At 32.0% G+C, this 19,095-nt stretch overlaps 2 protein-coding genes across 3 annotated transcripts in view; one reads left to right on the top strand and one right to left on the bottom strand.

The window, feature by feature from the left end:
• Positions 1-3: 3 nt before the first annotated feature.
• LOC108907965 (intron-binding protein aquarius) overlaps positions 4-19,095 on the top strand; it is a 94,184-nt gene continuing 75,092 nt past the window's right edge. For both annotated transcript variants that reach the window (XM_018711852.1, XM_023454738.1), the window contains exons 1-5: positions 4-176; positions 234-334; positions 401-554; positions 612-1,010; positions 3,110-3,268. In XM_018711852.1, the coding sequence (XP_018567368.1) occupies positions 102-176; positions 234-334; positions 401-554; positions 612-1,010; positions 3,110-3,268 (888 nt within the window). In that variant the 5' untranslated portion in view covers positions 4-101. The remainder of the gene's footprint in view (positions 177-233; positions 335-400; positions 555-611; positions 1,011-3,109; positions 3,269-19,095) is intronic.
• On the bottom strand, positions 6,659-17,053 carry LOC108907974 (probable G-protein coupled receptor Mth-like 5). Its single transcript, XM_018711863.1, has 7 exons — positions 16,480-17,053; positions 16,204-16,423; positions 15,857-16,145; positions 9,927-10,005; positions 9,685-9,860; positions 7,602-7,737; positions 6,659-7,538 (listed from the first exon to the last, which is right to left on the bottom strand). Exons 1-7 carry the CDS (start codon positions 16,710-16,712, stop codon positions 7,256-7,258), a joined length of 1,416 nt encoding a protein of 471 aa, XP_018567379.1. The 5' UTR covers positions 16,713-17,053; the 3' UTR covers positions 6,659-7,255.

The following is a 19,095-nucleotide window of genomic DNA, read 5'->3' as shown; positions in this document are numbered from 1 at the left end:
TAGTGTTTGTTCGGTAAAAATGAGAGTGTAAATATTAATTCGCAATTAAAACGTTTTTATTTGTGTTTATAATAATTTTATAAGTAAAAAAAATCGTGAAAATGACCGGAACAACGGCCCAAAGCACTGTTGTAGCGCCAACTGTGCAACAAATTATTTCTGACAGGATTACACAGGTTAGGCGTAATATAACCTAAAAAGCTCATGTTTTTCATAAATTTTCTTCCAAATAGTTAGCCGACAAGTACTGGGCCCCGAATTCTCTAGAACAGCATGTAGACTTTGACCCAGAAGTCATCGAAGATATCTATATGCAAGACATCCGCGGAAGCAAGTAAGTTTAATTCGATCAACGATGCAATCGGGACATTTTTTTAATATAAACCTTTACATTTTTTAGTTTTTCTATACGGAGGATTATGGTGTTAGAATTTAGTCAGTATTTGGAGAATTACCTTTGGCCAAACTATAAACCGGGGGCGTCTCAAGCTCATATGCTCTCTATAGTGATAATGGTAAACGAGAAGTTCAGAGAACGTGTGCAGGTTTGGCAGGTAACCGAATTTCTTTTGCTCCTAAAGCATTTTAATTAACAAAATAAATTCTTTCAGGCATTCAGGAAACTAGATCAGTATTTTCCCGATTTCTTCCAACAAGTTCTACATGCTTGTCTGGAGAAAGACGAGCTTTTAATCAATTTGAAAGAACAGACCGCACTTTTAGTGTTTTTAAACCACTGTTTCAACAGTATGGAAGAAGCATTGTGCCGGGACCAGGTAAAAAGGCTGGTGTCGCTGTCCATGTGGGTTTCTTTGCAACCGTCGAGACGCGAATACGAATTCAAGAAGTACCCGAAGTGGAAGAAGTATTGGCGGGCGATTCAAAGGAAAGACAAGCCAGAGCAGATGGAAAAATTGATGTGGGAGAGGACTTTTCTTCACAAGTTAATGTTGAAGTTTATCGACATTCTGGATACCATCAAAGAGGGCGGAATATGTCCAGACGACAAGGTGAGGATGTGATTTTCTTTAGGGAGTTGTACGATCATGCTTTGTTATTATTTAACCTAATTTTCCGCAACAGTAGTGTTATTGTAAATACTGATAATAAACTTTCATTATTTATCGTAGTTAAAATTTCAATATACTGTTTATAAAAATAATGAGAAAGTATGCATAAAGTAATCAAATATGTTCAGTTCAATCACACAGGGTGTCCCATTAATAGGCTATTGAATATAGAATTTTAAAAGGAACTATGACGTTCATTGCATGAATCGTTCAAAGAGTCATTTTAGATGAAAAAACCGCGGAGTGCTATTAAATTAGAGGGTGGTAATTGGACATAGTGGTGAAAATGCACCCCTTTCAGTTTTTTAATTGTAGCTCAAAAACGAAGCAAAATTTCGGTATAGTTCATAGGAAAAATTATTTAGAGAATTGTATTTCTCATCGAAATGGCTTATTTAAAAAATGTAAAAGGAAAATTTTATGCAAAGAAACATTAATAAACAATTCTAAAGAAAGCAAAAAATAAGATTTTTTAATTTTTTTAATAAAATAATTTAGTAAAAACTTGTGAATTTAAGTACAATAAAGTTTATTAATAATGTATATACAGTGTGTCCACTGATGGAGTTGACAAGAGGAGAAACTCTTTTCTTTTTAACTTTCGAAAAATGCCACTCTTTATAAAAAGCTCTGACCAAAAAAATGAGACTGTCATACAAACATCTTAGATTAGATATACAGGGTGCTCATAAATTAAAAAAACACGAAAATACTCAAGAGAGAAGAACCATTATTTATTATTTTACAAAACATTTTTATGTAACAAATCTGTTTATAACCTCAAATAATGTCCTAATACAAATTTTAAAGTCAAAATTTTTATTTTTGAGGTAGGAAGTATGCATATCCCTAGAGTAAAAGTCAGAATTGATATTTTTATTTTAAAATTTGTGTTAGAACAGTATTTGAGATTTGTTTCATAAAAATGTGTAAAATAATAAATAATGGTACGTCTCTTTTGAATATTTTCGTGTTTTTTTAATTTATGAGCACCCTGTATATCTAATCTAAGATGCTTGTATGACTCATTTTCTCGAGGGGTAGAAGTTTTATAAAAAGTGACATTTATTGATAAAGTCAAAAACAAAAGAATTTCCTCTTGCACCTCCATCTGTGAACACATTGTATATACATTATTAATAAACTTTATTGTACTTGGATGCTCACGTTTTTAATAAATTTTTTTATTAAAAAAGTAAAAAAAATCAAAAAATCTTATTTTTTGCATTTTTTAAATTGTTTAGATTTTTAACGCATAAAATTTTTCTCTTTTTTAAATAAGCCATTTCGATGGGAAATTCAATTCTCTACAAAATTTTTCCAATGAACTATACTGAAATTTTGCTTCGTTTTCATGTTATGTTTAAAAAACTGCAAAAGTGCATTTTCACCCCTATCTTTAATTTCAACCCTCTAATTTAATAGCACCCCACGGTTTTTTCATTCTAATGACTCTTCGAACAAGTCACTGATGAAAATCCTTGAACGTCTTATTTCCTTCCTTTTTTGCAAAAAATGAGAAAACGTATAAGGGTAAAAATTACTTTACAACCTATTGTTTTGAAGAAAATTTTATTTACTTTTTTTTTCTATAAAGCAGTGAATTAGAACTCCACTATAATTTTCCCCTTTATTTGAAAATGTTAAGATTGTTGATTTTCCTGTCCCAGTTAAATTGCGGAACACATTTCAACAACGTTGTCCATACTACTTGAAGTTTAATACAATTATCTGATTTTTGAGATAAGCACATGCATTTTTATGTGTATGGTGGGTTGACGGATTTGCCATTTTTACTCACACAGTTTAAGTTAATTTACTTTGGCCACTAACACGATAGTACCTCTACTGATTCCAAAATCGGTTTATGCTCCCACAATATAAATTTAAATAAATTTAACACTTGAGAAGACCAGAATAGTAAAATAAATTAGTAGGAATTCCTATAATTTCCATGAATATTAAGAAACACTCCATAACATTTCAAAACAGACTAAAAGGAAGCGTTTAAAAAGCAGAGCTTTTTATTTTGCTTTCAGGTGCACTATTGTGAAAGATTTTTGGAGTTAATAACGGATTTGGAGGCTCTTTTGCCAACGAGGAGGTTTTTCAATACCGTTTTGGACGATTGTCATTTAGTCGTGAGGTGCCAGCTTTCAGCACTGATCAGAAGACCTGAAGGTCACCTTTTCAGCCAGGTTAGTGCCAAATCTTTAATTTTGCTCATGTGTTTTGTAACACTTTTATAAAACAGTGTTTCATAAAGTGCTATGGTTTGTTAATTTCACAAATCGAACGATTTTTAGCATGAATTTTTACAAGTATTCAGAAAGCTAGGAATTTTTTAGGATAAATGTGTTGGTAATAAAAAAAAATTGTATAATTATTTTTATTCACTAAAGAAATAAATACATAAAATTAAGTACACATACACAATTATAAATATATAAAATTAATAATTTAAGTATCAAATAAAGTTTTGTAAGTAAAAAAAGGTGGAATGGACCGATAAGTCTCGTTGGTTATGATTCGAATGTACAAATAGCTGCCCAGAAAATACTTTTTCCTTAGATAAATATCACTAACTTTTATTGTTCTTAGAATTAAATAAATACTTAATTTTAAATTTTTTCGTTAATTTTTCGTAAATATGCCAAGGCAAAGTTATTTTTTTTTAACAATTAACAAATAAATGAGGTCTACTTAGTTAAGACTAAAAATATATCAAAAGTTTAAAGAAAATTGTGCATTTACAATTTGGTTCCTTTTTTATGTTTGTAAATATAAATAAATACAGGGTGTCCGAATTTATTTACAACAAAAAACAAAATAAATTCATTTTTTTTATAAATAACTCTTAGGAAAGTGCATATTTACAAACTAACAACTGTATTGAAATTTCGATTTTCTATTAAAATGCAATTTTTTGAAAAATTGTGTTGGCAAATTGTTTGTGAAAAAATTCAAGTTACCGATTTTTTTTTCACATGAATTCAGACGAAATTAAATGAATGAACTTTATTGGAACTAATTAAAATAGTGTGAAATTGTTACAATGGTACTTTTGAGAGTGTAAAGTAACACTTAAGTTTTGCTAAAATTTGCAAAGGCCCTTATAGTTTTCAAATGTGTGCATTTTTAGACGTTTTTATAATGGCTGATAAAAATTATGGAGAAAAAGTAAAAAACTAACTTAAAAATTCGTAATTTGTTTGTTTTCTTTAATATCCAACCGAACTTCGGTTTCGGCAGAAAATTTACGACCGAAATCACGTTCGTGAGCTTTCGTTCAGCCTTCGGGAGAAATTGGCATAGTGGAGAGTGTCGAATCAAATAGACTGTAGTAGGATCATATTCGATGCAAAGTAATAAATCGTTGCCTGTCAAGGCATCCAGTGCAGTACGGTTTTAAGGGGTTTAGAAATTCAATAATTTCTTTATGCATTATGGATTAACAATTATATACTTACAAAGGACAAAATGAAAAACAAAGGCATTTATTATAAATCCAATTTGTTTTTTAAATGACACATACGTACTACATTTCACCTCTGTATGTGCCACTGTTGTTTACTTGTTTTTTGGAGGTGGTCTCTGGTTTAGCGGTATTGATTTTACGTTTAATTTCATTTTAAATTTGAAATCTTACGCTTCTAAAAGTGATGACCACGATTTTCCTTTGATAAAAGGCCGACGATTTTTTGCTCTACTTTGAATCGAATTCGGTTTCGGTTGTTAAAACTAGTTTCGGTCAGACACTGATTTTCTTTAATCTTTTATCCAAGTGTTTATTTTGATAGATGTGTATTTTTTTTAGGTTTACTCAAAATAGTTCTTTCTGTGTCTTGTACAGATTAAAAATTCGAATTATTTACAACAAACTGAAAAACAACCTCTAGTGTATTTTTTTAACAATAAATAAATAAACCCTTAGGTTTATTTATTATTTGATTTAGATTTCAATGTGGTTATATACCTTTAAAAAAAATTTAAACAAAAAAAGTGTGACAAATAAATTATTTTATATAACACCTTATTATACAGGATGATTCACAAAGGGTGACCAAAAATGAAACTTGGTATTCTTTGGTGAATTGTAAGGGTAGTCTTTCGTATAAAGCTTTTTAGGCTATTGACTATGTACTTGAGATAGGAACTACAACGTAACAGAAATGTTATTGTTTGATATGTTCAATTGACCCTAAAAAATGATAAAACAGAGGAGTGCTACCTTTTAAAGGGGTGCGTTTTTGAGAACGAAGTAAAAAGGTGGTATTTTCAGTTTTTTGAGTTTTACTCGAAAACTGCATTTTTTCACTATAGTTGTCAACAGAAAAGTTGTAGCAAATTGAATTTCCAATTGAAATGAGACCTTCTGAAGTCAAAAAAATTTATTTTTAACAAAAATATGCCCAAAAAACGAAAAAAAGTTAATGTTTTTTCCTTTAAAATAAGCGTTTATAAAAGTACCTAGCACTAATAAAAACTGAGATACATTGGATCAAAGTTGGCTACTTTTTGGATTTTTGGACAATTTTTGCCCTTTTTTGACGATTTTCGTCATAACTTTTTTTTCTGAGTTAATTTAAGTATATGTAATGCCATCTTCAAATGAAAGCTGGTTTCAAGACCTTTAAAATGGTGCCCGGTAGAAGTTTGTACAATTAAAATCAACCGAGATATGTCAATTTAACCAACAATACTTTTTCTTATTTTTATAAAATTTTTATTACTTTTGGTATTATTTTGTCTAATAAATTAATTTTTGTGAATGTGAAAGTTAAAATAAGTTTCTAGGTGATTGGATATTATTATTTATTTATTTAAACAACTAATTGTCTTGTAAAATTTCGAATTTTTTAATTATTTTTGTACTTTTAATTAAAAAATCTTGAAATTACAATTACAAAAAAATTTTTCAATTTTGTAAATAAGAATTTTTCAAAATTAAAAAGGGCAAAAATTGACCAAAAATCCAAAAAGTAGCCAACTTTGATCCAATGTATCTCGGTTTCTATTAATCCTAGGTACTTTTATAAACGCTTATTTTATAAGAAAAAACATTAATTTTTTTTTCTGTGAAGCAATGCCTATACCTTACTCTTCTCAGAAAAAAGTTGTGGGCCAAAAACCAAAAAGAAAAAAAAAATTTTTCGTATTTTTTTCTCGCTTTTTGGGCATATTTTTGTTAAAAATAAATTTTTTTGACTTCAGAAGATCTCATTTTGATTGGAAATTCAATTTGCTACAACGTTTCTGATGACAACTATAGTGAAAAAATGCATAATTTTCGAGTAAAACTCAAATAACTGAAAATACCACCTTTTTACTTCGTTCTCAAAAACGCACCCCTTTAAAAGGTAGGTGGTTTTATCATTTTTAGGGTCAACTGAACATATCAAACAATAAAATTTCTGTTACGTTGTAGTTCCTATGTACCCTCTTTTTTTTATCAATAGCCTATTATCTAGGACGCTTCGTTAGAAAAATACAGGGTGTTAAACTTAAAAAAATGTTTTAAATTTCATTAAATAATTTAAAAACTAGTAAGTGAAAGTTGCTTTAAAATTCACCAAAGAATACGAGGTTTCATTTTTGGTCACCGTTTGTAAATCACCCTGTATATTTTCGTTATTTTTATGCAATAGAGATTTAGATTTTCCTTTTCTAAATTATATTGTTTAATTTCTGGCAAAAAAATAAAAAAAAAATAAAATTTTCTTAATTAAAAATCATCTCATCCCTGGGATTTATCCAACAAAAAACATTTGAACCTCAATTGTTTTTTACTTACCGGGTTAATGGCCCTTACCCCTATAAAATCAAGACACCCTGTATATACTCCATGTTTACTTTTACATCGTTTCTTTTTACTAAAAAGTTTGTTTTTTTTTCAAAAATTAACAAAACGAATAAATAAATAGCGTGCCTTATAAGACAAAAAGAATATAAAAAGTTTCTCAAAAAAATTGCGCATCTGCAAATAGATTTCAATCTTCCTTTTAACTATTAAATAACTTATCTACGATACTGAAAAGGCGACTTACCGTGACAACTTCGTTCACACTAAAATTGAGTATTTCTATGCGACTTACCGCCGCTACAGATTTGTTTCCCACGTGCTACCTTGTATTGTCAACTGCTACAACTAGCGAGATTCCCGTACGGCGTACGACGTCCCCCCGTTAATAATTGCATTCGGTGTTCATGGCGGTCATCTCGTCGCCCCACTCGCACTCGGGCTCTGGCCTGCAGCACGAGCACGGGCAGTTGGTGTAACAGCACGTCTTGCGTATCAGGTACGAGACGTGCTTCTGGTTGAAGATGCACACGTAGAGGACGAGCGGCCCCAGGAGGGCGTTGACGATGATGTGGCCGTTGATGAGGCCCTCGAGTTTGGAAAAGGAGGACAAGAAGAAGAGCCAGCAGAGCGCCATAACGAGCAGCAGCAGGAGGAACATGCGGAAGCTGGAAGAGATTTAGGATATCGTGCGATTTCAGGTCGTGTGAAGTTTACACGGTTCGGCTTACCTGTGGCGGAGTTTGTGGTGTATCCTGCCGTACGTGTGCATCCTGTTTATCGTTTGCAGGGTCGTTGCGAAGAAAAAGATGTCGACTATGATGGTGAAGGCCACCGGCACGAAGAATATTATCATCCCCAGCGAACCTGCGCAAATAAGTGACTATCTCTGAAGACGTATGACGCAGAATAATGAAACTTGGGTTTAAAGTACCACGGTTATTACACTTTCTTAGCCTCGGCTAGGAATCTTTGACCGTCCCTTGTTGTTCTCGAGCTAGGCTTTGTGGGGGCCGGGCGGGCCCGCTATCAACCCCTAGACTCCTAGCGAAGGCTATGGAAGTACGATGTAAGTCTGTATCTGGCGGCAGCGTACATTTGAAAGCCTTAAAATCACTAACCTTGCGTTTAAATACACTGCCACACAAAAAAAAGTTGTCTGTACTTTTCATGTGACATATGTTATCAGTAGTATTTTTGCATCCTGATGACGAATCCAGTGTCAAAATTGAGCTATCACATCACAGGTATTTCCTAACCTCAAAAAACAGGTCAAAAATAGCAAAAATCCATGAAAAAGTGGTAGAAAACATACAAACATTTTTTTTAAGACCCCGCCTAACATGAATCCGCAGTCATAGTTCTTTTTCTGACCTCAAAAAAAAACGGGTCAATTAAGGTCAGATATCACAAATTTTCAAAAAATAACAGATTCGCGCCAAATTTGGTATACGTGGGTTTTTGGGGTAGCTGATCACGAACATTTGAATAAAGAAAAAAAAATGTTGTATTTTTCTTAGCACTTTCTCGTGAATTTTTGCTATTTTTGACCTGTTTTTTGAGGTTAGGAAATTCCTGTGATGTGATAGCTCAATTCTGTCTTTTTTTCTAATTCAAAAGGAAAACTAAACATTTTAGAAAAAAATGTTTTAGACCAAAGTTGTAGAAATTTTTATAACAAAAATTTTGAGCCCAGTCTGATGTCAATTGATAAACAAATGTATTAGTTACTGCAAAAAAAAACGGCTGAAAATCGCATTTTTTTAAAACTTCTATATCTTTAAAACAAAAATTGAGTTTTTCTAAAAAATATCGAAACTGACTTTTGTCAGGTCGGAAAATGTAGATCTTTTTCTTATCGTTGAAATTTAATTGGAATGGCATTACTGCCATTTGAGAGCTAACATTTTTTACCGAACTTTAAAAAAAAAAATGTCCTACGCAACCACTTTACGGGGCCTAACAAAATTAAGTTTATTGTAAAAAAAGAGGGTCAATCATTGCGGACTATTTTTTATATTGAAGTAAAAGTGGTTAACTACAATATTTATAAATTTCAGACCTAATATTCATAAATGAGGTCCTAGCGATGTTTTGAAAAAAAAAAAAATAAATAAAAATTTCGGCTCCTGTTGGTGAGTAGGACTTTTTTTTAATTTGTGAAAAAATGTCAGATTTCAAATGGAAATAATGCCTTTCCGTTTAAATTTCAATGATAAGAAAAAGATCTACATTTTTTTACCCGAAAAAAGAATTCACTTTCAATAGATTTTTTGCATATTTCCAATTATTTTGCAATACGCACACAATTTGTACAGATAGGTCACGTAAGTGCATTACTGTATCATTTATTAAAACTTGAAAAAAATGTCTTTTTTTTCGAAAAACTCGAAAACTAATTTTTGCAAAAATTATCATATATTTTGCAATTTTACAAAAATACACTTAAAATCTTTTTTTTGTTTTAAAGACAGACCTTTAAAAAAAATGCGATATTTAGCCGTTTTTTTTGTAAAACGAGTCTATTTGTTTACATAAGTTCTACAACTTATGTGTAAAACATTTTTTTCTAAAATGTTCAGTTTTTTTTTAATGAAAAGAACTATTTTTTGCGAATTTTGAATACCAATTTGAAAATGAAGCCACAACATTCAGCTGGATTATTCAATTCTATGGAATTTTTCTGTACAAAATTTTTGCAAAAAACGAAATATTTTCGACAATTTGACTAGCCTGTATTGAAGAAATAATTCCCTATTTTCATTTTCTAATTAGATCCTTGATAGTACCAAACATTTGACTTTTAACACTTACCTACTTCCTCTTGTTCCTCGTACGGTGAAATAGGCTTATACTTGATGTCGCTGTAATCCATAGTAAAGTGCGCTAAAATTGCCAAAGTTCCTAGAATAAGTGTGCAAGACCACGAGTAAGCGCAGTAATAACAGTATTTCTTGCCGTCCGTGATTCGCAAGAAAACGTTTCGGGATCTGTAAACGAAGAGAAAAATTCTCGTTTATTCTCTTGAACTCTACTCACGTGTCGGTGTAAAGTACCTGAAGGTTTTCCATATGTAATATCCCAAGCTGTTCAGCCAGAAAAAGGCACCGAGCATGCTAACGTAGCATATAGTTTCTGAAAAGTATAAAATTTAAAGTAAGATGGAGGAATCTTTGTTCCCGGGCTAAGTTCTGTGATGGCGGACCCGCTATCAGATTCGTTGCGGCGACGCTTTTGCAGAATTGCCACTGAAAATTCTGTCAGTGAAAAATGGCAAAACATTTGAGGTCTATATGGAATGTCTCAGGGGACCGCCATTGCCTTAGAACTAACAATAAGAAACGGAATAAACATCAGGCCGTGCCTAAGGTTTTTGATAGTGGGTTCACCCCCACAGAGCTAAGCTGGAGAGCGACGAGAGCAGGTTGAAGGTTCCCAGCTAAGGCTAAGATAATGAATTGCAATTCTGTAACTTTAAATTTGTTATTTAAAGAAATATTTTCTTGTCTCAGCTGATGAAGGCTAAAAAGAGTCGACATGTAAAGGTTTTGATAAATTTTTCCGTTGTGTACAGTTTAACGAGATTTACAAATTATTTGCTTTGACCATATACAGAGTGTCCTAATTTATTGGTGTAAAGGCCATTAACATAGCAAGCTAAAAATAAATAAAGCCCAAATATATTTTTACTAAATAGACCTTAAAAACGCGCATATTTGAAACTATAAGCTCAAAATTCTAATTCCTAAGCCAATTACGATTTTTTAGATGCTAGTTTTTGTGTGGGCAATTTTTTTTTTATTAAAAATCTAATAGCTGTACGTTGTTCTACTATAATGCATTATTAAAAATTAAATAATTGTACAAAAAAAACACGTAAATCGTTAGTTAAGTTAATTAATGTTAGAAATTGCACTTTTTTCAACATTTCAGAAAAAAAAATAAAAACAAAAAATAAAATAATGAATGAAATCCTTTAAAATACAAATTGTTAATTTTTTAAATTTTTATTAAAATCTGCAGTTGTTAGATTTAAAAAAAAATGCTAATGCTGGTACAGTGTTTTAAAACTTGGGACCTAAAAAATTGTAGTGGATTTTATAATTTTCGATATGCATTCTTGGTCTTGGTAAGGTAAATAATTGAAGTTCATTTGTACTTGTTTTTTGCTTTCTATACAAAAATTGCCGGTATAGATTGGACAATTTGGACATTTTTGAAGGGTGTCTCTTATTTACTTTTTATTGGATCACCTTGTATCTTTTTCGAAAATATCTAACATTATATATTTTTAAATAGAATATTATCTGGTATTTGAAATATTTTTTTCTTTTTTGGGACATACGAGAAAACCCCCACAAGTTTTGAATTTGGATCACCCTGTCAACGTACCTATAAAGACACCCTGTAACATTTTATGCTGATTAAATTCTTCAAAGTTTTCCCATGATAAATAAAAGATTTGCATATATTAGCAAGCCAATATCTGTAATATATGCATGATTTCATAGGTGACTCACACCAGAATAACATCAACATAAATAAATATTCCTGAGAATATCATTAGTCCTCACACAGGATATTTTTGCATTGGAAAGCACAAAAACATCATAACCGATAAGCCTCACCCTAAGATAAGTCAGTTAATAACAGGAAGCTTCCAGTCATCAGTTTGGACTGTACTGGAACTTCTGCGTACTATTTGCAATAGAGAACAAAATGGGAAAACGTGAAATATTAAACCATTTTACTATTTTCTATACTCTCCTTATGGAGATACTAAAATCAGTATGAAAGTACAAAAGTTGAAATCGATATCTCAAACCGTTTTAAAATTATAGAGGGAATATACAGGGTGTTTCAAATAAGAACCGATACAGAGCAGGGGCATGTACGGGAACCCAAACGATGGTGATTTAACAACTTACCTTTATACTTAGTTGCACCCTTGAGAAGTTGACTGAAAATAGGGTGTCAAATTTCGAAAAAAATCAATATCTCGGTTATAATTGAACTTAGGAAAAACAAATTTGGTACAAGGCGTGAGTATACCAAGAGCATTAATCGACAGTAAGTAGAGTTCAATCCAAGCATTTTAAAGGGTCGATAAGGGATGGTGCACCATCAAAATGTGACAGAATTTTTTAACCCGCTGGAATTACTACTTTATTGTAGGGGAATTTAATTATAAAACTTTTCTTACTCTTGTCAGTTTTCAAAAAACTTTGTCGTTTTCAACAAAAACACGAAGAACTAACTCCTAAATCCTGCTGTGTCGGTTCTTATGTGAAACACCCTGTATAGCAGAACTGGAAGTATTTTGACAAAAAAAAAATATCAAATAGTAAGTATTTTAAATATAACAGGGTTCATAGTTCAAAAGTAATGAAGAATTCCCTGACTTTTCCAGGTTTTCCCTGACTTATAAAAATAAAATCCAGGTCACTTGTAGTTCATTTTTACATACTAATTGGTGTTTATGCATTAAATTTTTTCTCGACTGGACTCCATAATATTTTTTATACCCTAAGAACCTCTTATAAAGGTTTCAAAACCACAAATAGTTTTCTCTTTCAAGAACACAGGGCCGGCTTTCACAAAATTTCCAGTTGCAAACATTAAATTCCCTGACTTTCATGAATATTTTTAAAATTCCCTGACTATTCCCTGTTTTTTATGAAGAATAACGAATTCCCTGACTTTTCCCGGTATTCCCGGTTTTCCCGGCCGCTACGAACCCTGTATAAAATAGTATTATGTAAGTAACGTATTTTAAAATACTTTCGTACTGGTAGTTTGTAATTTGTATTTTAAATACATTTTGAAAGTATTTTGCCCAGCTCTGGTATATAGACAGGATACAATCGGAGAATGTTTTCGCTTTGTTGTTGTTCTGGAATATTTTATGTGAATTTAGCTAATTTTCTTATTCAGGGTTCGTAGCGGCCGGGAAAACCGGGAATACCGGGAAAAGTCAGGGAATTCGTTATTCTTCATAAAAAACAGGGAATAGTCAGGGAATTTTAAAAATATTCATGAAAGTCAGGGAATTTAATGTTTGCAACTGGAAATTTTGTGAAAGCCGGCCCTGTGTTCTTGAAAGAGAAAACTATTTGTGGTTTTGAAACCTTTATAAGAGGTTCTTAGGGTTTAAAAAATATTATGGAGTCCAGTCGAGAAAAAATTTAATGCATAAACACCAATTAGTATGTAAAAATGAACTACAAGTGACCTGGATTTTATTTTTATAAGTCAGGGAAAACCTGGAAAAGTCAGGGAATTCTTCATTACTTTTGTACTATGAACCCTGTTATTTTTTTTTGTGCTGATGGGAGAGTAATTAACTTGAAAAAAATACACCTACATAATTTTTTTTAAGGGAAGTATTTGTTTAAAAGTGTCATAAATTTTTCTCAATAATAGTGTTATAGCTCAAAATAAATTTGAAAAAGCATTCCATATAGTAGTTTCCTGCAGTATCAACAGTTGGCAGTCTTGTTAGTGGGGATACATATCTTTTGCATACTTACAAGGAGAAGGTAAGGTAGTCGGATTTTTGTAATTTTTGATATTTATAGTACATAGTTTGGACCTTGAATAAGAATTTTCTGAAGTATTGGTGGTTCGAGTCTCGTCACGTGACATTTTTTTTTGCAAAACGCGCCATATGGTTTTTTATTCTTTTCTCATCTCGAAAATTAAGAACAAACGAAATATTCTAATGACTACTTATGTATATGTTTCAAATGCACAATTGGTTGAAAAACAATATTTATTATGAATTAACAATAAAGTTTCTTTAAAAAGAAAACAAACGAGGTCAGGTAGGTTTTTTATTTTATTTTTAGTATTTGACATTTTACGCAGTGTGGCATAAGCCAGAATGATAGTTATCATAGAAACATGGGAAGCAGAAATTTTTTAAGCATCTAGCATGTCGTGTAAATATTATGTTTTTACAGGCGGATTTTGTTTTCAAAATATCGACGTCGAAGCAAATCGTTAACATTTTGAAAGATTGTTCTCTCATCGCACAGTTTCGATGCTTCTCTACCCTTTACCGAAACTTTTTATGCCCGAGCAGGTTTTTTTAAACACGGTGGACGACCCATACAACCTAGCTCAAAATGTTAATTAAACACTTGAAGAATATTCCTACATACAATTCTTATAATAACGAGCGTTCAAATAACGTGGTCAAGTTGGTTCTGAAAATTTGGACGTAGGGCGTAGCGTATAGCAAATGAACTTAAACGTCATCTGTCAAAGCGCTATATTGCCGCTATCAATTTGAATATTTTCGTTTTAAAAAGCGTTTAAAATGGTGTTTTCTCAAGAACAAAAAGTGTTTATCATAGAGTCCTACTTTAGAAATGGACGCAAGATTGATGGAATATGGAAGTATTCTATTGAGGAATGTTTCACAGAATTTCAAAATCAATTTCCCGGCGTTGTTGAGTACAAAATTTTTCAAAGTGCAGTTCAGCGTTGTGTTAATGTTTTTCGTGAAACGGGCAGTGTAACAAGAAAAGAAGGAAGCGGCCGACCTAAAAAGCGGACTGAAGAATTAAAAGAAAATGTCCAACAAATAATGGAAAATGCGCCAAGAACTTCTGTACGTGTTTTATCACAAATGGTGGGAGTATCAGTCGGTACCTGCCACACAGTGTTAAAAAAAGATTTGCGTTTGTTCTCCTATCGTTTAACTTGTCAGCAAGAACTTCATGAAGTTGATTTTCCGCGACGGGCTGTATTTTGTGAATGGTTTTTAAACAACTACGGTGAACTTCATAATATCACCTTTTTTTCTGATGAAGCCTGGTTTCATTTAAGTGGTTACGTAAACTCACAGAATATGAGAATGTGGTCTTCTGATTTTTTTTTGTGGCCTTACCTTAAAAACACTATTTTTGAACTGCCTATTCCTGATTTAAACCATCTGCAGGCTCGACTTATAGACAAGATTCGTGAAATTAACAATACCCCGAGCATCTTAGAAAATGTCTTTAATTCTTTGAGGAACAGGTGTGAAAAGTGCTTGGAACAAGGAGGGGGACACTTTCAGCAGCTGCTTTAATTTATTGTTATAACAAGGAGGGGGACACTTTCCGCAGCTCCTTTAATTGTTTGTTATTGTTATCAGGATTATTCTTTAAAATAAAGTTATATAGTCATTAACATTATTGAAACTGACAGCTGCTATACAGCTCGTTGAGAAATGAGGTTAAGTTGGTCGCTATAAGCTACTCCCTACGTCCAATGTGTCAGAGCCAACTTCGACCACGTTTTTATTTGAACGCTCGTTATGTACTTCGTTTCTTCATAACTTTCGAGATAAGAAAAAGAAAGGAAGCTATATGCTGAAAAAATTTCTGCGTCCCATTTTTTTATAACTACCATTCTGGCTCATGCCACACTGCGTAAAATAAAAGAACATTCTACCTGACCTCGTTTGTTTTTTTTTATGAAACTTTATTGTTAATTCATAATAAATATTGTTTATCAACCAATTGTGCATTTTAATGAAATATTTGAAGAATATTCCTACATATACATAAGTATCTATTATAATATTTCGTTTGTTCATAATTTTCGAGATGAAATAAATAATAAAAAACCATATTGTGCGTTTTGAAAAAAAAAATGTCACGCGACGGACTCGAACCAGTGATCTCGTGCTACCAATTAGGCCACGCTCCCAGTTAAATAATGTGTCGCATCTAGTGGATTTAGCCGTCAGGTAAAACTTCAAAATCGATTATCTCGGTAATTTATGAACGTTGCGTCGAACTACTTCGGAAAATTCTTATTCAAGGTCCAAACTACACGTACCATAAATATCAAAAATTACAAAAATCCGACTACCTTACCTTGTCCTTGTTAGATTCTCATTTGATAGGATTTTTTAGAAAACATTTTTGAATTTAATTAATTTAAAATCGTGAGTTTCTGAGTATTTTTTTAATTAAAATTAAATTTTACTGACCTGTAATCAAGAGGCTGGTGTGGCTCCTGAAGACCGTCAACAGCCTGATCATGTCCGCCGTTTGGCTCAGTATAAGGCACATACATATGGTAGTTATTATATTACCCGTCAAGTCTCGTAAGGTGGGCATCACAAAATATATAATGGCTATTACTAGAAGGCACACGATCGTTATGCCGTGCGTTATTGGATTAACGACGTTGTGCATTAGGAACTCGGTCGTGAACAAGTCTTTTAGGATGTCGGGGCTGCAGACCTTGGCATATTTGCCCTTCAAATTGTCGTCAGACTAAAAAGTAGGGTGAAAAAAAAAAGATCACTCCATACAAATCGTTTTTATGTCTTACCTTGTCCAAGCAGTATTTTCCAGGTTCGTAGTCTTGATAAAGCATTTTCTCGTCATCTTCGTAACCCGTTATGTAATATTCTTCTTCGGGTACCTCAAAGTGTTTTATAAAATGCCTCAGTACACCGTTTGGTAAAAGAAGTAGATGGTCGGTGGAGTTCTGGGTCTGGTGTATCTCCCACGTTTGCACATGGCCACAATCCGGTGATCCCGTCACCAACCTGAAAGTTTTGTCATTAAAATTGTATGTAGTTCAATTATCATAACATTGACTTACATGTATTCGATTTGTAAATTGGTATTTCCATTTTCTGATGTAAACGAGGGCTTCCACTGCTCGCTAGTTTTGTTTATCCTCGTACAGGACTTCCCTAGATATATTTCGTTTTCCTCGCAGCATTTGTTGACTCTCACCTTTGTATTTACAGTGCCCCTTACCACCTCACCATCGACTAATTCTGGGTACACGCAAGTGAGGACAACGTATAAACTAAAACTTACAAATATCATTTTCAAAAGTAAGAGAACAACAGTGAGGTTATGTTGTAGTTTTGTTTTTGTGTTTTTCGCGTTTCTCTGATATTCTTATTTTTATCCTGGCCTTATTTAACATTTGTTTTGTCTTATTCTTTTGTTCGAGCCTCTTCGTTGGAGGCCAACTCAGGCATGGACGGATTTCTTTTTATGGAAACTAAATCCTGGGCATTGCAACTGAATCACCAGTATTCTTGTTTCGATTATTTAATTCACACGAAATAACTATATTTTTCGCTAAATTCTACATTCACTAGGCAACAGTCGTATTACCGCGAACTTAAAATGAAAGCAACAGTATTTGTCATCGTTTACCGTCTGGTAATTTTCAAATTTATTTCCGGATAGGTAACTGATGCCGTCTGCCGTCGAAGCATACCATGGATACATGAACTAAACGGATGGACTTTTTAAAATTTTTAGGTCTAGTGTGTATTACATGTCAGATTTTTCTTTTATTACTTTTACTTTATTTTAATGAAGTTTAAGAATATTCAAAATGGAAAAAATAAGTTTTTGGTATTGATATTTGACTTCATTTGATAGGTTCTTTGGAAAATTTTTTAAATTTTTAAAAAATTTCATTTTTATAAATTAGCATAAAACTAAACGATGAAAGACACGTGTAAAAAAAAGCTCTTCGCTCATGTTTTTAACCAACTTGTTCTTTCAATAAATAATTATTTACAGTTGCATCCTAAGTGATTACTAAAAAGCTTGAAATGAAATGACGTTCCAATAGACTTTTTAATAGTGACGTCACATACACCAAATAATAGACAACCACACAGTGCACATTGTCATGAAGAATTCCCAGTATTTTTACTAGATCGATTGATTACCTTATTTTGGACATAAGTGCCAAAAAAATGTCTTCTTTGTGATGAGTAATGACCTTAAATGTCGCGAAAATAGAGCAATATTAGAAATATTTAAGAAGTTTCAAACTCCAAGTGACAAAGTAAGAGAATTATAGAATTTATATTTTTAAATTTATAAACAATATAGACTTTTATAGTAATTAATAAATTAAAATTATATCAATGTTACTGAACATGCGCATCAAATATAATTGCATGTAAGCGAAGTAGCCTCGCAACAGGATTTCATTCAAGAAAATTTTGGTGTTGGTTAAGAGTACGTCTATATGTCTATAATAAACCACTTGAAGAAAAAAAAACACCCGATATACAGACTGACACAGCAGAGCACCAAGAAAAACGATAAAAAATACTTGGTAGAACTAGAAAATGCCAAAATTAAAAAAAAATAAGAGAAAATACGCTAATGATGACAGCGATGATATATCAACAAGATCTCCACTTGCATATGAGACTATTCTTCCCGAGCATGCGCATTAGGGATAACACGGCTAATGTTAAATCTTTCCTTTATTTAAATTTAAGAATATTCTTTTTTATCGTTTTTTGCACGTTTTAAACAAATTAGTGTATTTATTTTACGAAACACGTATTGACTGTTCTTAAATACTTCTAAATCCTTGTAAAAATAAGTTAATTTGAAATTGTTCATTTCTATAGTATCTATGTAAATCGTAAACAGGTCAAATTCGATCTGTACAATTTCAACTATGACCATTTGTTTCGGGTTGCCTAAATCTGTGACGTCACTCTAAAAGAGTATTGACAAATGTGTTGCTAGAAAGGCAAGCAGTAAAAAGGTATTCACTCATCTTTCCTTGCAAAATATTGTATTATGTATATCAGGAATATTTTATTACATTCTGGTCATTTTTGATGTGCTTGTTGAATATTTGTGTTCATGCCGAAGTACCATCCAGTTGTGCTATTAGATCAATGGTACCTTTCTATTAAACTTAACCCTAAATTCAGACACACTTTTTTCGTACAATAATTATACTTTTTCCAATAATTTTTTTATGGGGCAATAATTGTAAATTGCATCTGTATATATTATTTCCTGTCAATGTATGAACTTAATTAGATGACTAATAATTCGACATTGGTGTATTACTGGTTGCATAATATTCATTATTTTATCATTTTTAATAATGACTAATATTACAGACAATGCAAAAAATGTATTGAGATGTATAAAAACATCGATCTCATTGATCATTAAAAAAAAATATAGACTGTTTTATGTAATATTATGCTACGTATACTCTTGTTACAAAGACTAGAAGGTATGATATTCCCGTGAATTAAAATCGGTTCGCTTATCGCATTACGCCACGTGGAGAGTGATTTAAGTGTTTCATTAATGAAGTTATGCTAATCGTTTATGATTACGTGTCTAATAAAAACTATTTTCAACATTATTTGGTGATTCTTGTGCAGGTTTTTCAGAATTTTTCTTGGATACGACAAATTTTTTG

Source organism: Anoplophora glabripennis, unplaced genomic scaffold (genome assembly GCF_000390285.2).
Source record: "Anoplophora glabripennis isolate ALB-LARVAE unplaced genomic scaffold, Agla_2.0 scaffold11, whole genome shotgun sequence".
NCBI lineage: Eukaryota > Metazoa > Arthropoda > Insecta > Coleoptera > Cerambycidae > Anoplophora > Anoplophora glabripennis.
This window is presented reverse-complemented; position numbering and strand designations above follow the sequence as displayed.

Bases quoted from the DNA above. Each gene is read 5' to 3' on its own strand.
- LOC108907974 (XM_018711863.1), bottom strand. From the start codon at position 16,712: ATGATATTTGTAAGTTTTAGTTTATACGTTGTCCTCACTTGCGTGTAC. The intron at 16,424-16,479 runs GTAAGTCAATGT...CAAAACTTTCAG, and splicing joins AATTTACAAATCGAATACAT to GTTGGTGACGGGATCACCGG. The intron at 16,146-16,203 runs GTAAGACATAAA...CCTACTTTTTAG, and splicing joins GAAAATACTGCTTGGACAAG to TCTGACGACAATTTGAAGGG.